At 35.7% G+C, this 14,763-nt stretch overlaps 1 protein-coding gene across 2 annotated transcripts in view; it reads right to left on the reverse strand.

Annotated features, from left to right (window-relative positions):
• Positions 1 to 300: 300 nt before the first annotated feature.
• LOC145256618 (uncharacterized) overlaps positions 301 to 14,763 on the reverse strand; it is a 121,370-nt gene continuing 106,907 nt past the window's right edge. The window contains exons 9-10 of one of the 2 annotated variants that reach the window (XM_080115588.1): positions 2,616 to 2,663; positions 301 to 838 (exon numbers count right to left, since the gene is read on the reverse strand). In XM_080115588.1, the coding sequence (XP_079971714.1) occupies positions 653 to 838; positions 2,616 to 2,663 (234 nt within the window). In that variant the 3' untranslated portion in view covers positions 301 to 652. The remainder of the gene's footprint in view (positions 839 to 2,615; positions 2,664 to 14,763) is intronic. The other variant, XM_080115589.1, reaches the window with a different exon arrangement.

The following is a 14,763-nucleotide window of genomic DNA, read 5'->3' on the forward strand; positions in this document are numbered from 1 at the left end:
CCAGGTATACACTGACCCTTAATGGTAGTACCTTTCAGAGTTCTATCAAAACAAACTAATTTGGCAATGAATCATGTACAGTTTCCCCCATAAAAACATACTGAATGAAGCTTAACATGCTGTAAAAACCCGAACCAACAAATTATTGTAGATATTTCATTGATGAACACGTCTGTTGATTTCGATTTGATTTCATCAGATTTCGATGGATGCTCATATCAAATGATTTTTGCACTTAATGTATTTACTTGATAGACTGAAAGACAACATTGTGGTCCCATTAAACAACAAAGGATAGAATTGAATTTTCCTATAACATTACTTTATCAACAACAAAAGAAAGTTTTAATTTAAAGTATCAAACCAAGCAAATAAAGTTTACAGAAATTATTACTCGTTTTTTGGTTACACTGCAGCATCTCATACAGCTTAAGCAATGCTAGTGTTAAAACACAGGCATGAGTATCATCAGAATAAACCAAACTTCTACAATGATTCCCAAAGTCTCATCCTTAAATCATAATAATAGAATGCTCATGCTGCTGCTACTGATAATGGTGATGATGATGATTTATCTGATTGCTGTAAAACAGCAATTGCCACTTTACTTCAGCAAAAACAAAATGGTGAACACCGTTATAATTTCACTCCATCATAATACAACAAAGTCATCATTCTCGTTTGCAGGCAATTTCTGTTTGCCGTCTTGGTCAACATAACGGATGCGTAAATATCGTTCTTTATTTAATTCCAACTTGTCCATTTGTAAATCACAGCTACGACCATCCACAAATGCAAATGCTGGGTAGAGACCTTTCTGTTTCGGATTGGTAGCTAACTGCAAGAAAACAAATACAGATGATATTTCAAACTAGAGCTGATTTTAAATTCATTCAATATAAACTAAAATATCCCAAATTTACTTGTATGATGTGATCTTCATTTTAACAATCGTATTATTTGGATCATTCAAACAACTATTCTCATGTTATATTCACAAAGTTTCATACTGTTCTATGATCCCTTTTTTACGTGCATCTTTTCAAATTCAGAAATCTGTATGGAATTTTGAACTATAGCCTTTATTCAATCCACAGGACTAGATCGTTCTCATTCTATTAACCATCACTAGGTAGACGTATTTGAAAATCAAAGCATCCAAGTGTTACTTGTCATACTGGCTCATACGATAAATGGTGCACCTATTCCAAACTAAATCATTTAATCACAGTGTTAATTTGTTCTTCTTAATTATTATCAGCTGTAGTAAGGATTCAACCTCCAAAACACTGCCACATGGAAATTACTGTTAACTAACTGCTCTTAAGCATTACGCTTTCAACGTTCATATGTTAATAGTATTACTTTGTATTAATAGTATTAATTTGGGGTGCCTTAAACAATCTTGTTTAATTTTACTACAGAACTATTTTTCTATTATTGTTTATAGTAAGAATTGAGCCTTTGATCATCAGAAGACCAACACTTATTATACTCATCGCTTTTAGAATGGAATCATGGATTAAATGAACGATTCGGTTTGAAATTCCATACAGGTTTCTAAGTTTGAGAAAATCCACATGAAGAAAATTGGAGATGAACAGAATAGGCCAAATAAATCACTTATAAATCCTCATATCAAAAATTTCGAAGCTTAAAATTCATAATCTCCATCTCATAATCTGTGAGAATATATAAATTAAAGGCCACAATAAATAATATTTGAAGTATCATTTCAATTTTAATGCATAAAAAACGAGAATTTGTACTGAAATGCATGAAATCCATTTGGATGTGCATAAGACATATTTAACAATAATTAACATTACAAATTCTTAATTATAATGTTCACACATTTTGTAAAGGAAAAACATCAGAATTTATGAAAGCATAACTTCATTTCAGCTAAAAAGAAAAACATGTGAAGCTTTGAAAATTTCAAAAAAATAATCTTCATCAATCTGATATTTTTAATAGTCAAAAATAAAAAAAGATCATTAAAATATAAACTTGTTAACATAACTTTAACTTCTAATATTAACGTCTCTTGGTTTTAGTATAAAATTAACAATTTTGAAAATATTTCAAATAGAAATTTCAATTTGATTTAAAAAATATGATCAGTAAATACGTGCATGGATGGAGAACATTTGTTTAAAAAGGAGATTACAAATTAAGAGAATTCAGTTTGTTGTCATAAAATAGCATGAGAGTTTAACAATTTTAAAGAGATGATTGGAAAAAACAATTTTTGATAAAGTTTAAATTTCAACCAGATTTTCAATAAAATTTGAATACATCATTTTTACAAAAATCTTAATTTTCAAAAATTCCTTTACATTTTTTTTATTGAAGTTAATATTCTTTTGTTGTTAATTTTGCAGTGAGCAGGATTGCATGATAATTGGGAAGGAATTACAATATGTGTGTGTGTGTGTGTGTGTGTGTAACCACTGTGTTCAACATTCCAAGAAATGTTATTAAAAATGTTTACAAAAAGGAATGTCAAGTGAAGGTACCAGAAGCAAAATGTATAAAAAGTCAGTCAAGCAAGTGTTTTTCAGAATAAGGCAGGGAAAAAGAAAATAAAAAAAACTGTTGAGAAAATCTCTTACTTTCTTTACGTTGTAACAATTAAAATTCTTGAAAAGATCCGAGGTGATCTGCTTGAGATAAAAAAAAAAAGAAAACAAAGAAGAAACCTTTGTTTCAGTAAGATTATCCAATTAAGAAATCAATAAGTAAACAGTTTTTAACAAATCTGCATGAATGAGATTTTGTCCTTAAAGGAATTCCATTTGCTGAGACAGAGTTTCAAGAATTCACTGTAAAACTAAACAAATTTTTAGGCATAAAACAACAAAGAAATCGCATTAAGAGTGAAAATGCAAACCGTGCCCTCGAAAATCAAGGTTTTCTAAACAAAGCATTTTGTTTGCAATCTGTTACTAGATTCTGACATTCACCTCGATAGAGGATATATAAAAGCAAAAAAAAAAAAGAAGTATCATTTGATATTAAATAAAAGAAAATGATGTTACGTGGTTGTAAGTTTCATTTTTATTGATTAAATATGTTTTCAAGTTAGTCTTATTTCGTTGAGGAAAATCTTCTTAAGGTTATGATTGTGGCAAAAACTCATGGTAGGCCTCTCTTTTATAATTATCATATATCCGGCAACCCTCACCTTCTTCTGAACGCCCATGGCAGCAGAAATAATATATAAACCTTCCCATACCCGTCAGAGTATTTCTCTCTCTTTCTCCCTCTCTCTCTCACTATTTACACCAGCCACCCACTCACAAGTAAAGCAAGCAGAAATAAAACAATTAAGAGAACAAGGAATTCTTTAGGAGAGATTGAACCCTATTGTGTAATAAAAATATTTTATATATGGTTGTTGTGTTTGGTCATTTTTACCATCCATGTGCTTCATTTGGTTATTTTATGAGGATACCGATTTGAACTAAGACAGGGTGTCATATTTCCTTTTTTTTTATTAATATGTTGCAAGAACGTGGAGAGATTTTGACATGGCATAGAATCATAGATCCTGCACAGAGGACTTCGCCCGACCTAAGCTAGGGCTCGTATCTTTACATGGTCAATTGCTGGGATTGATAACAGTGTATGGATATCAATTTGTTTAACATAAGGGAGTAATTTGTCTTCTAAAGAGATATTTCCAATAAAGAGGTAAAGGGGGAATTTTGTTAGATTTGTATGAGATAATAATTAGGATGTTACATTATATAAATAATTTGTAATAATATTTTTATTAACTATTTTACAGTTTAAATACAGTATTTATCCGTTTTGTATGAAAGCATAATGTAAATCTAATACTACTTTCTCTTGTTTCTTGTATTTTTTAGTTATCTTTTACATTATTTCAGTCATATTTTAACCATATTTTCTTCACTTATTTTAAAGCAAATTACTAAAAACAGTCTTTTCACTGTGCTTAAATGATAGTATCAATTGTATCTATATTAAGAGAGGAAATCTTAAAAAAAAATTACATGCTAATTTATGTAGAAGAGGGTAGAATTTTATTTAAGTATGATACCTATTATCTTTCCAGTCATCAGAGGGCACTGAAAAACCCGGTTGCCCTTTTTAGCATGATGGATCCATAGATCTTGTCAGGTCATCCATCTAAAAAGACTCCCCCACCCCCTGAGATGGTTAAGTACTAACCACAAGTTGAAAACAAGTAGAAACCAGATGCGTTAACAGTTATATCTCATAGGATCAACAAATCTCTTGATGGAGGCTTCCTTTCTAGAGCAATTACTCTTGACATATAAAAGGCATAAAGGTCTACTCCACAGAATCTCCAGCTACAGTATAGTTGGTAATGTCTTTTCAGTTATTAAATCATTTCTCTCTGATAGATTCATAAGAGTAGTGATTGATGGGCAAAAATCAGAAGCTCACAGTATTGATGCTGGAGTCCCTCAGGGATCCATCCTGGGCCCAACTCTCTTTCTGATCTACATTAATGATCTGGCAAATCACATCCTAAAATCATTTGTAGACATTAAACAACCAAGTTCTCTCTGATTCTCTCTTCTCTGATTTTGATCATGTGGTGCAATGGGGAAAAAGGTGGCTGGTTAATTTTAATGCATCTAAGACCAAGCTTCTATCTTTCCATCATCAATGCTCTGATTCGCGTCTGGCATCAATCAAAATGAATGGCTCTCATCTTGGGAAGGCTCCATGTTTTGACAAGCTTCTAGGTGTGACCTTTACTCCTGATCTGAAATGGAACACGTACATCAAATCTGTTGCCAGGGCTGCTGGGAAAATGGTGGGATTCTTCTACGACTCCAATAGATATCTCACTGCTGATGCAATTCTCTACCTGCATAAGAACCAAGTACGTCCAAGGATGAAGTACTTTCCTACAGAAGAGACGTTGTGAGCCTGTCTCTGCCTTATTGCTATTTTCATCTGAACTCCAATCTATGGTTCTTCCTGACCTGACTTTCATGAAAAACATTAGTCTAGCTGAAATCAATATCAATAATTTCCCCCACTCTTTATCTGTGTCCAAACCTAAATGTAGATTCCATGAACAAAGCTTCTTTCTTAAAACTGTATGCTTATGGAACTCTATTACGTTTTTCTGCTTTCCAACTGACTTGTATTCAAGACCAATGTAAACAAATTCTTGAGCCATCTCCTTAAATAATCCAATTTACCAAATTTGCGCTACTAACGATGACTATGACATATTCCTCATGACCACTGTACACTCATTAACCCTTATCCTTGAGTGACCTCTAGGCCTTGTAAAAAAAAAAAAAAAAACTAGCTGCCCATAATGCTGAATGAATGCAATGCGTAGTCGAAACAATCATGAAAGGCTAGTGTCTCTTACTTTATATTCCTTACTTGCCTAAAAAGTATTATAAAGTTATTGCTTATTCACCTAAGCTCTGTTTTCCTGCTCTTAATTTCTGATACTACTTCACTTCTTGAAGCTCAGTACAAGCTTCAAAATTAAGGCTGACTGGAATGTCATCAATGGCAGAGAGATGCTCCATAGAGTAGTATCTTTTCTCCTGTGGAACAGTGTTCAAATGAGACAACTGAAGGTTCAAAACAGCAATTGAAGCACATAATCCAACACGGAAGTTCTATAGCAAACTCAACTCTCTCCAATGATTTAATTCTACTTGCACAGCAGCCATTTTCCAAAGGCAGCATGCATACCGTACAAATAGACAAAAGATTATAGTGTGACCCGATGGGGCCATGATGATGCTGGGAGGACCTTGCTAGTGGATTGTTAAGATAGCCTGTCTCCTGGGTGGTCCCCTAACACGAGTTCATGAGATTTCGCATTATTGAACTAACACTGATGATAGTGGTGATGATGATGATGGAAGAAAAGGAATCTGGTTAGGGTTAGGGTTAACAGCTAATCAAAATGATCCCCCCCCCTAACCAGAATGGATAGTCAAAGGGTATCTACGCCTGAAATAAAAGTCATAAAAAATAATTCCCAAACAGTAAAGATTTGGCTCTTGTGTTTATCTGTTGTTCGAAGGCCACCACGGAAATAGGTCAAGTAGTCCGTTAAGTGGTAATTGACTGTGACAACCCAATGGGAAGAGAACCCCTACGACGACTGGTCAATGAAAAATGGGAGAGAAAATGCGAGATAGGCTGGATCTCATGAAATTGAATTGTAAAGAAATTGACAGGTGTTAGTAAACTATAAAATCACCATTCTTGGTGCATGGACATTTATTGCCTAGGCTGACGTGGTAATTTAGTTTTGGGGCCGCTGACAAGAGAGGAGAAGGAGGCTCGTTAAAAACAAAAACCCTTTTCTCTTCGATAATTTTAAAGGTCGTTTTTTTATTTATTTATTTTTTCTTCTGCGTCAGGGCATTCAGAGTTCAGTGGGAAATGCTTGGGACCTCCCTTTCCACCCTTGGGGAACTTGACATTACTGGACCCCCCGAAACAAAAGAACAGCTGCTGATTGGTGGACAGCCATTTGAGGACGTATTGAGAGGGGCGGGGTTACAACCAACCGATGCTAATATTACATTAAGCAAAGACATCTAGACACTCTACCACATGTCTTCGGCGACCTACCTCCTCACGATAACGCACGCCTCTGTGAACTTTTTCTCCCTAGTGTAACTGACGGTAGAAAACGAACAACTTTGTTAAAAAAAACGCCAGCACCAGATCGGTATAAGTGACAGCTGTGTACATGCTATTTGTAAAGTTGAAAACAATAATTATTTTATGTTAAGAAAAGCCAGTTAATCTTCGACTTCTTTTCTTTGTTTTGAAAATGCTGTTGTTGAGTGCAGTCTATTTTTCAGACTGGCCCTGTTGACAGTTTGGAAGCCGGATCAAGGTTGGAAACAAGTAAGCGGACCACGGCGACAGGGACAAATTCGACCACTAGACGGAAACAAAGGTGATACCACAGGGATTAGCATCAGTTGTATTCTTCTTTGAAGCCTGTTCATCTGAGTCGACCCTGTAGGATTACAATAGAAGCTAAAACTGTTAGAAAGAAATAGAAAACGCATTAAAGTGCAGAAATTAGGAACTTGTGATTTCTGGAAAATCTATAACAGTGTAGTAAATTCCACAATCCTGAAAGTGTTTGCAGGGCAACCGACAAAGTAAACCTGCTTGCCCGTTGGTTTGCTTCAAACTCTACTTTGGACCCAGCAAACCACTTCCTCTAAGATTTTCCTCCGTGGACTGAAACCACTGTAGATGATCTGAAAATCACTCTTTCTCAAGTACATGATATCATAAAAAACATAGACACCTCAAAAGCATATGGACCTGATCTCATCCTGGCTGTACTATTTAAAAAATTTTCCATTGAGGCTGCTAAAAAACCGCTTCTGTAGAACCAGTTTACAAGAATTCTGGCGAAAGAACTGACCCATTATCATCCCATTAGCCTCCCCACTCTTTTTTCCAAAATATTTGAGTCCATAATTAATAAAGCTTTAGCCCACCATCTCACAACTGCTAAACTTTTGCCCATTGCCCATTCTACTACAGATATCCTAACTGCAATCTCTGAATGTATATATCATGCACTGGATAAGGCAGGGGAAGCTAAGGCAGTAACCCTAGATATATCTAAGGTTATTGAGAGAGTATGGCATGATGGTCTTGTCAGGAAAATTAGATCATATGGTATTAATGGACGAATACTTAACATAATTAAATCCTTAAATAAGAGAAGAATCCAGGTTGTCCTCGTTGATCTTACATCAAAACAGTATAATATAAATGTGGATGTGCCTTAGGGGTCGATCCTTGAATCTTTTATTCCTGATATTCATAAATGACCTCGTTGATAAATAATTTCTGAGATGGGTATATTTGCTGATGACACCATGCTCTATAACAGACACAAGGGGAAAAACGAATGAACGCATATTCAATGCAATGGCAGAAACCCCAGAGGAAGACCTCCAGTCTGTAGTGAAATGGGGACAAAAATGGATGGTCACATTCAATGCTGCCAAGACTAAGCTTGTTTCCTTTAATAATTACAAGAAACCTTCTCAAACGCAAATAGCCATTGCTAATGATATATTGCCTGAAAGTGCTTCTTTCAAACTCCTCGGCTTAACATTCACAGGGAACATGAGATGGAACAGATACATCGAGGGTATTGCCAAGGCTGCTGCGAAGAAGGTTGACTCTCTACCATGATAGAAAATAAATTACACCTGAGAGTGTCCTGTACTTCTACAAGGTCAGCATTAGCCCATGTATGGAGTATTGTTGCCACATTTGGGCTGGTACATCTGCTCTTAGGGTTCAAAAGAGTTGCCAACTTAATAGGTCCTACACAGTCAGTTAGGTTTCAACCTCTGTACCATCGATGAAATGTTGCATCCCTCTGCCTGTTTAACAAGAATTTTAATGGTAAGTACTCCAATGAACTACCTCTACGTAAATACCCCCAAAAGCCTGAAAGCAGCAAAATTCCACCCCAACACAGTAGAGATCCCTAGATACTAGAAAGCCTTATACTCTAATAGTTTCTTCCCTAGGACTGCTAGGTTTTGGAATTCCTTCCAGGCTCCTGCTTCCCTGATATGTTCAAGTGTAATGTAAACAGACAACTTGCTGGTCAACTCCCTACATAGTATCTCTGCAAATTATGTCCCATATAGTAACCTCCTACATCAAAGTGACACTGTACCTTGTCTGGGGTGAAAATGCAATAAAAAAAAGTTTTAGTAATTTTAATGAAAAGGTAAAGATTTCTTTCTTATATTTCTCACTTTTTCTGTTGTGAGTATTAATTTCTATTTATTTTTTGACTTACAGAGAGTAGAAAATTAACTAAATAGTTAAAACAAACAAATCTACAATGGAAGATTCATTTTTTGAGTTTTTTCATGTACATGTCTAACAAGAACAGGTGGAAAAACGTATTAATGCAAATTTCATATCATTTCATTCATCAACTCTTATGAAAACAAGTGTGTAACTACCATGCTGGGAAAATTTTAAATTGACATTTAGCTGAGATGCCCCGCATTTGATCTCTTGGCAGCCACCCAATTCCATCAGGCACATCAGAAAATTGGTAGAAAATCTCTTCTTACTCTTTTTAAGCTTGTTTGCAGCATTGGAATGACTTTTTCCAATATGTTGCTCCTACTCTCATAATGCTATTTCTTTGGTTCCTCACTGGGTGATGTGAAGATGTCTGTTTTGATAGCCAAAAGTCACTAGGCGCAATTTTCTTTCTATGTGTAGCCCTAGTAGAATTGACTCCATGGAATATTACACAAGTGAACATATTGCAATATCTCACTCCCACAGCTCTCAAATGCAGACAGGCACTAATATTTCTTTGGGTGGTACATCAATCTCTGCCTTTTTAGCTTTGTAATTTTGTATACGTTTATGTTGTGTCCCTTTCAGCAAATATGGAATAGACAGAGACATCTCAATTCACAGACTCATCTTTGATATCATTTTTAGTTGCTTTTGCCAGAGTGTTTTACTTTTTAGGTTTCATCATTCCTATATTTTGTTGCCTTCATTTCTTTCTGTTGTGTGAAATAAGGACAGTTCTCTCAGTATCTCACACACATTATTCTCAGAGATGAGTATTTTTTTTTTTTTTGCAATGATATGTACTGCAGAATCCACATTGACTGTAGTGTGCATATCTGACCTTCTCCAGTAGAATTCAAATTGCTTTGACCTGTTTTTTAGTTCCCTCCTCCATTTCTGAATTGTGTAGCACTGTCACTGCTATTTTAACCATAGTTGAAAGGCTAAACATGATAGATTTATTTATATTTGGAATAAATCTACAATCAACACAAAAGTTACCAATGTCATATGTGAAGAGCTTGTCTGAAAAAATCCATAGGATATTTAGGGCAGTATTCAGGAACAACTGAATTCTACAAAAATATATTATACGAATATGCATAGGGACAGAGACTATGGTATATTTCTCTTTTTCACTCCTCTCTTTCCTGTCTCTTAAGATGAGAAGCAGTAGATATTGGAATATAGATTTCCATTCTCTCTATTAAATAAAAAAAGTTATGCCCTAAAAGTAGAAAATATATGCATGGCTATCTGATAGATTATCCTGGTTTTCAGGCCAAACTATGTACGACATGACAGGATTTTAATGAAAAGTTAAAGAAAAAGACCTTGATATGGGATCTCTCTGCCATGAAAATTTGAACTTGCATGCTTGTAATTGAATTTTGTCTACTACCACATACGATAATTTTGTACTAGTGATTTATCAATGTTGAATTACAATTATACCCAAGTAAAAATACTTCTGTTATCTCCCTGTTACGTATACATATTGGCCAAATGACTGTTCCTCATTTCATGTTATGCATACACAGCATCACATCTTGCAAACAATAACATGTCTATTTCCTATTCATCCCTCATTTTCCTGAAATAAAACTTTCTCTAGTTTTATACATCTTTTATATATTTTATATACAGTTTTATACATCTTTTATATATTTTATATACAGTTTTATACATCTTTTATATATTTTATATACACAGTTTTATACATCTTTGTTTACATTTATTTTATTGTGCATCATATTTCATGTTTACTAGTTCCTACCCGGCATATCTTAGCTAATGATATAACTGTTGCTTAGACTAACTTAAGTCATTGTATGGACCAAAAGTATAAAATACCATTAGCCATGAACATAGATTGTCACAATTGTTACAAGCAGAGAAAATTTTGAGTTTGGGCAAAGTCCTCAGTACACAATTTATTTTTGCTACGTAAAAACGTGTGCAAATAAAAAAAATGTTAAATGTTATTTTGCTAGATTGTTTCTAGTAAGACTAGAAATATAGCGTTCAACAAATTAAGTTACAAAAGGACTGCTAAATTGTCGTTCTTCAAACAAAAGAATTGAGAAAGGAAACTTGGTTGATTTTTTTTTACTAAGGAATATTTATTTAATACAAGCGTAAATTGTAAACTGAATTCGTATGATGGATGCAAAATTGAAAGATTCACCATTGGAATTGTTCCAATTCCAGGCAGAGCAAAATTTTGCATTGCAAAAGCAGCAAATTCAACAACAAGTAGAAAGAGAAGAGAGATTTAAACAGGCATTTGAAGAAAAAAATTCTTCAACAACAGAAACGCTTTGAGAAAATATTGATGAAAACACAGGAGGAACAAAGAAAAATTCTAGAGGCAACACAGTTAACTAAAGCAGACGATAATCATAACACATTTTCTCAAACAGCTATGTGGGCCGCTATTGAAAATTTCAATTATAATCCAGGAGATGATGTCACTTTCGTCCAGTACTATAGATGATATGAGGATATTTTTATATCGGATTGTAGTACCTGGTCAGACGCAGAAGAAGTTAGGCTTTTGCTAAGGAAATTGGGAACAGCCGAGCATACAAAGTTCGTGAATTTTATTCTCTCAAAAAAGACCAGTGAGTTGAGCTTCCAACAAAGTTACACTACTTACAGAACTGTTTTCTGCAAAAACGTCTCTTTTCCATAGATATAAATGTATGAATGTTACTAGAAGAGAGGAAGACGACTACACTACTTATGCAAGTATAGTGAACAAGCATTGCGACGATAACTGGAGGAATTATCAGCAGATAATTTTAAATGTTTAATATTTGTGCTAGGGTTGGTTTTAAATAAAAATGCTGAAATCAGGCATCGTGTTTTAAATAACCTCGAAAACGGACCAAATTTAAAACTACAAAACTTAGCGGAAGACTGTGAACGGTTTATTGCGTTGAAACAAGACAGTCATGACATAGAGGAAAGCAGAGTGTCGCATATTAAAAAGATCCATCAAAAGAAAAATTTGACTTCAAAAAATAACCAGAGAAAGAAACAAGGAAAAGATCCACCTGGACCATGTTGGAGGTGTGGAAAGAAACATTGGTACAATGAGCGTCCCTACAAATTCAAACAATGTGACAACTGCCACCAGAAAGGGCATAAAGCATCGCATTGTAGAAAAAAATCTGGTAGAAAGACATCCATTAAACTTACGAAAATTGAACCTGAGGAACAAAATATCCGGAAATATGTACAGGTCAAATGTTTAAAAATAAAGTAAGGCTACAGCTTGATATTAATAGACATAGAAGAGGCTTGGGAGACCCACTATCACATAAAACGGCGAGAAGCGACGGTGGCGAAAATATTACCTTCGGAGGAGAATTATTTTTTTCTAGAACAGGGCCAAAAAAGCAAGAATTTTTGTCATGTGAAAATCAAACAACTTCTTTGGAACTGATCTGTTTGAAAAGTTTAGACTATGGGATCTGCTTTTAAGCTCATTTTGCCAAAAGGTTGAGGATTCAAATGTGGAGGCAGAAAAACTTAAGAGAGAGTTAAAAGAGAATTTCCCAGACGTACTTTCAGCTGGTTTGGGAAGGTGTACAAAAGCAGTAGCAAAATTTGATGTAAAAGTAAATGAACAGCCAGTGTTCAGAAAGAAAAGAAATGTTCCATACGCCGCTATAGAACAGATAAACGGTGAATTAGAAAGACTCGTGTGTCATCGGAAAAATTGATCAGAGTGAGTAGGCTGCACCAACGGTTTACATCAAAAAGAAGAGTAAGGAGATTCGAGTTTGCACCAACTTCGCGACAGGCTTAAACAGGGCATTACAAGATCACCATTATCCTCTTCCGAGCCTTGAAGAGATATTTGCGAAACTGAGTGGAGGGAAATATTTTTCTAAAATCGACCTTAATGATGCATACTTACAAATTTTTTTTTTTTTTTTACAAGGTGGTCACCACTTATCAAGGCCTGGAAGCCACTCAGGGATAAGGGTTATTGTAAGTACAGTATGTTAGTGTGGATATTTAAAGTGTCTACTTAAGGGGGCGGTTCATCAGGAATTTGTTTACGTTGGACTTGAAGACATCCAAGTTGTAGTCAGGAGGGAAGCAGGCAGACGGAACAGAGTTCCACAGGCGTGCAGTTCTAAGAAAGAAGCTTTGTTCATGGAATCAACGTTTTGATTTAGGCATAGATAAAGAGTGGGGAAAGTTTTTGACAGTGGATTCAGCTAGACGGGTGTTTTTTGTAAAAGATTAGCGAGGAGGGACCAGAGATTGGAGTTCAGATGAGCACCTGCCATGGAAATAACGATAAAACAAAGATAGGCTTGCAACGTCTCTTCTGTGGGAGAGAGGTTGCAGGGACGAGAAAAGGGCATCCCCCACTAAGCCACGAAGTCTATTTTGTACTCTGTCAAGGCAGGATAGGCTGTTTTTAGCAGCTCCTGCCCAGATATGACAGCAGTATTTCATCCTTGCATGTACTTGGCTTTTATATAGATAGAGAATTGCATCAGTAGTGAGATATCTTTTGGAGCGGTAGAAGGATCCTACCATCTTTCCAGCGACCTTGGCAACAGACTTGATGTACGTGTTCCATTTCAGAACAGGAGTGAAGGTCCAGCCCAGAAGCTTGTCAAAACATGGAGCTTCTCCTAGACGAGAGCCATCCATTTCAATTGATGCCAGATGGGGATCAGAGCGTTGATGATGTAAAGATAGGAGCTTGGTTTTAGATGCATTAAAGGTAACCAGCCACGTCTTCCCCCGCTGAACCACTCGTTCGAAATCAGCGGAGAGAGAATCAGAGAGAACTTCGTCATTTACAGTCTTTGATGTGTTGCTGTAGATGGTCGTGTCATCAGCATAAATGTCACCGAATGATTTAAGCATGTGTTTAGGGAGATCATTGATGTAGATCAGGAAGAGAGTTGGGCCCAGGATGGACCCTTGAGGGACTCCAGCATTAATACTGCAGGCTTCTGATTTTTGTCCATCAACCACTACTCTTATGAGCCTATCAGAGAGAAATGATTTAATGATAGAGAGAATATTTCCCGTTATACCGTAGCTGGAGATCTTGTGAAGTAGGCCTTTATGCCATACCTTGTCGAGGGCCTTTGATATGTCAAAAGCAATTCCCCTGGAAAGGAAGCCTTTGTCAAGAGATTCACTAATCTTATGAGATATAACCGTTAGCACATCTGCGGTAGATCTTGCAGAACGGAAACCATATTGCGTGTCATTAAGAAGGTTATTTCTGCCGAGATGGTTGACTATTTCTCTATTTAATATGGATTCCAGCAACTTAATCATTACACACAGGAGACTTATTGGTCTGTACTGAGGGAGATGACTTATCACCTGAATTCTTAAATACAGGGCATACTGATGAAGTTTTCCAGGGTGTTGGAAATCACTTCTCCTTAAGGCAACGTTTAAACAGTTTCGTAAGTATGGGAGCAAGTTCTGGTTGAAGCTTTTTTAACACTATAATCGGGATGCCATCAGGGCTTTACTGGAATCAAGGTTCTTGATTAGCTTGGCAACCTCATGCACAGATATTTGTTTGTTACCTAGCATGTTTTGTGTTATAGGAAGAAATATGGGGAGTTGATGGCCTTCGTCGCATAGGGTAGAATTAGCTGCAAAGTTCTTGGCAAATAGTTTGGTCTTGTCTGAAGCTGAGGAGATAACCTCTAGTCCGTTGATAATGGTTGGGATAGAACGCACACTTCTGTTCAGGATCCTATTTGCTATTTGTCAAAACTGGTGGGAACCAAGCTGCTGATCAGCTACTTTGGATTTAACAGACTGGGCATATAGCTCTCTTGCATTTTTTATTACTCTTTTACAGTGGTTGGTGGTGTTCCTGAAAGTAGCTTTAGTCTCAGT

Source organism: Euprymna scolopes, chromosome 3 (genome assembly GCF_053919585.1).
Source record: "Euprymna scolopes isolate OS-2025 chromosome 3, ASM5391958v1, whole genome shotgun sequence".
In the NCBI taxonomy this organism is placed as follows: domain Eukaryota; kingdom Metazoa; phylum Mollusca; class Cephalopoda; order Sepiida; family Sepiolidae; genus Euprymna; species Euprymna scolopes.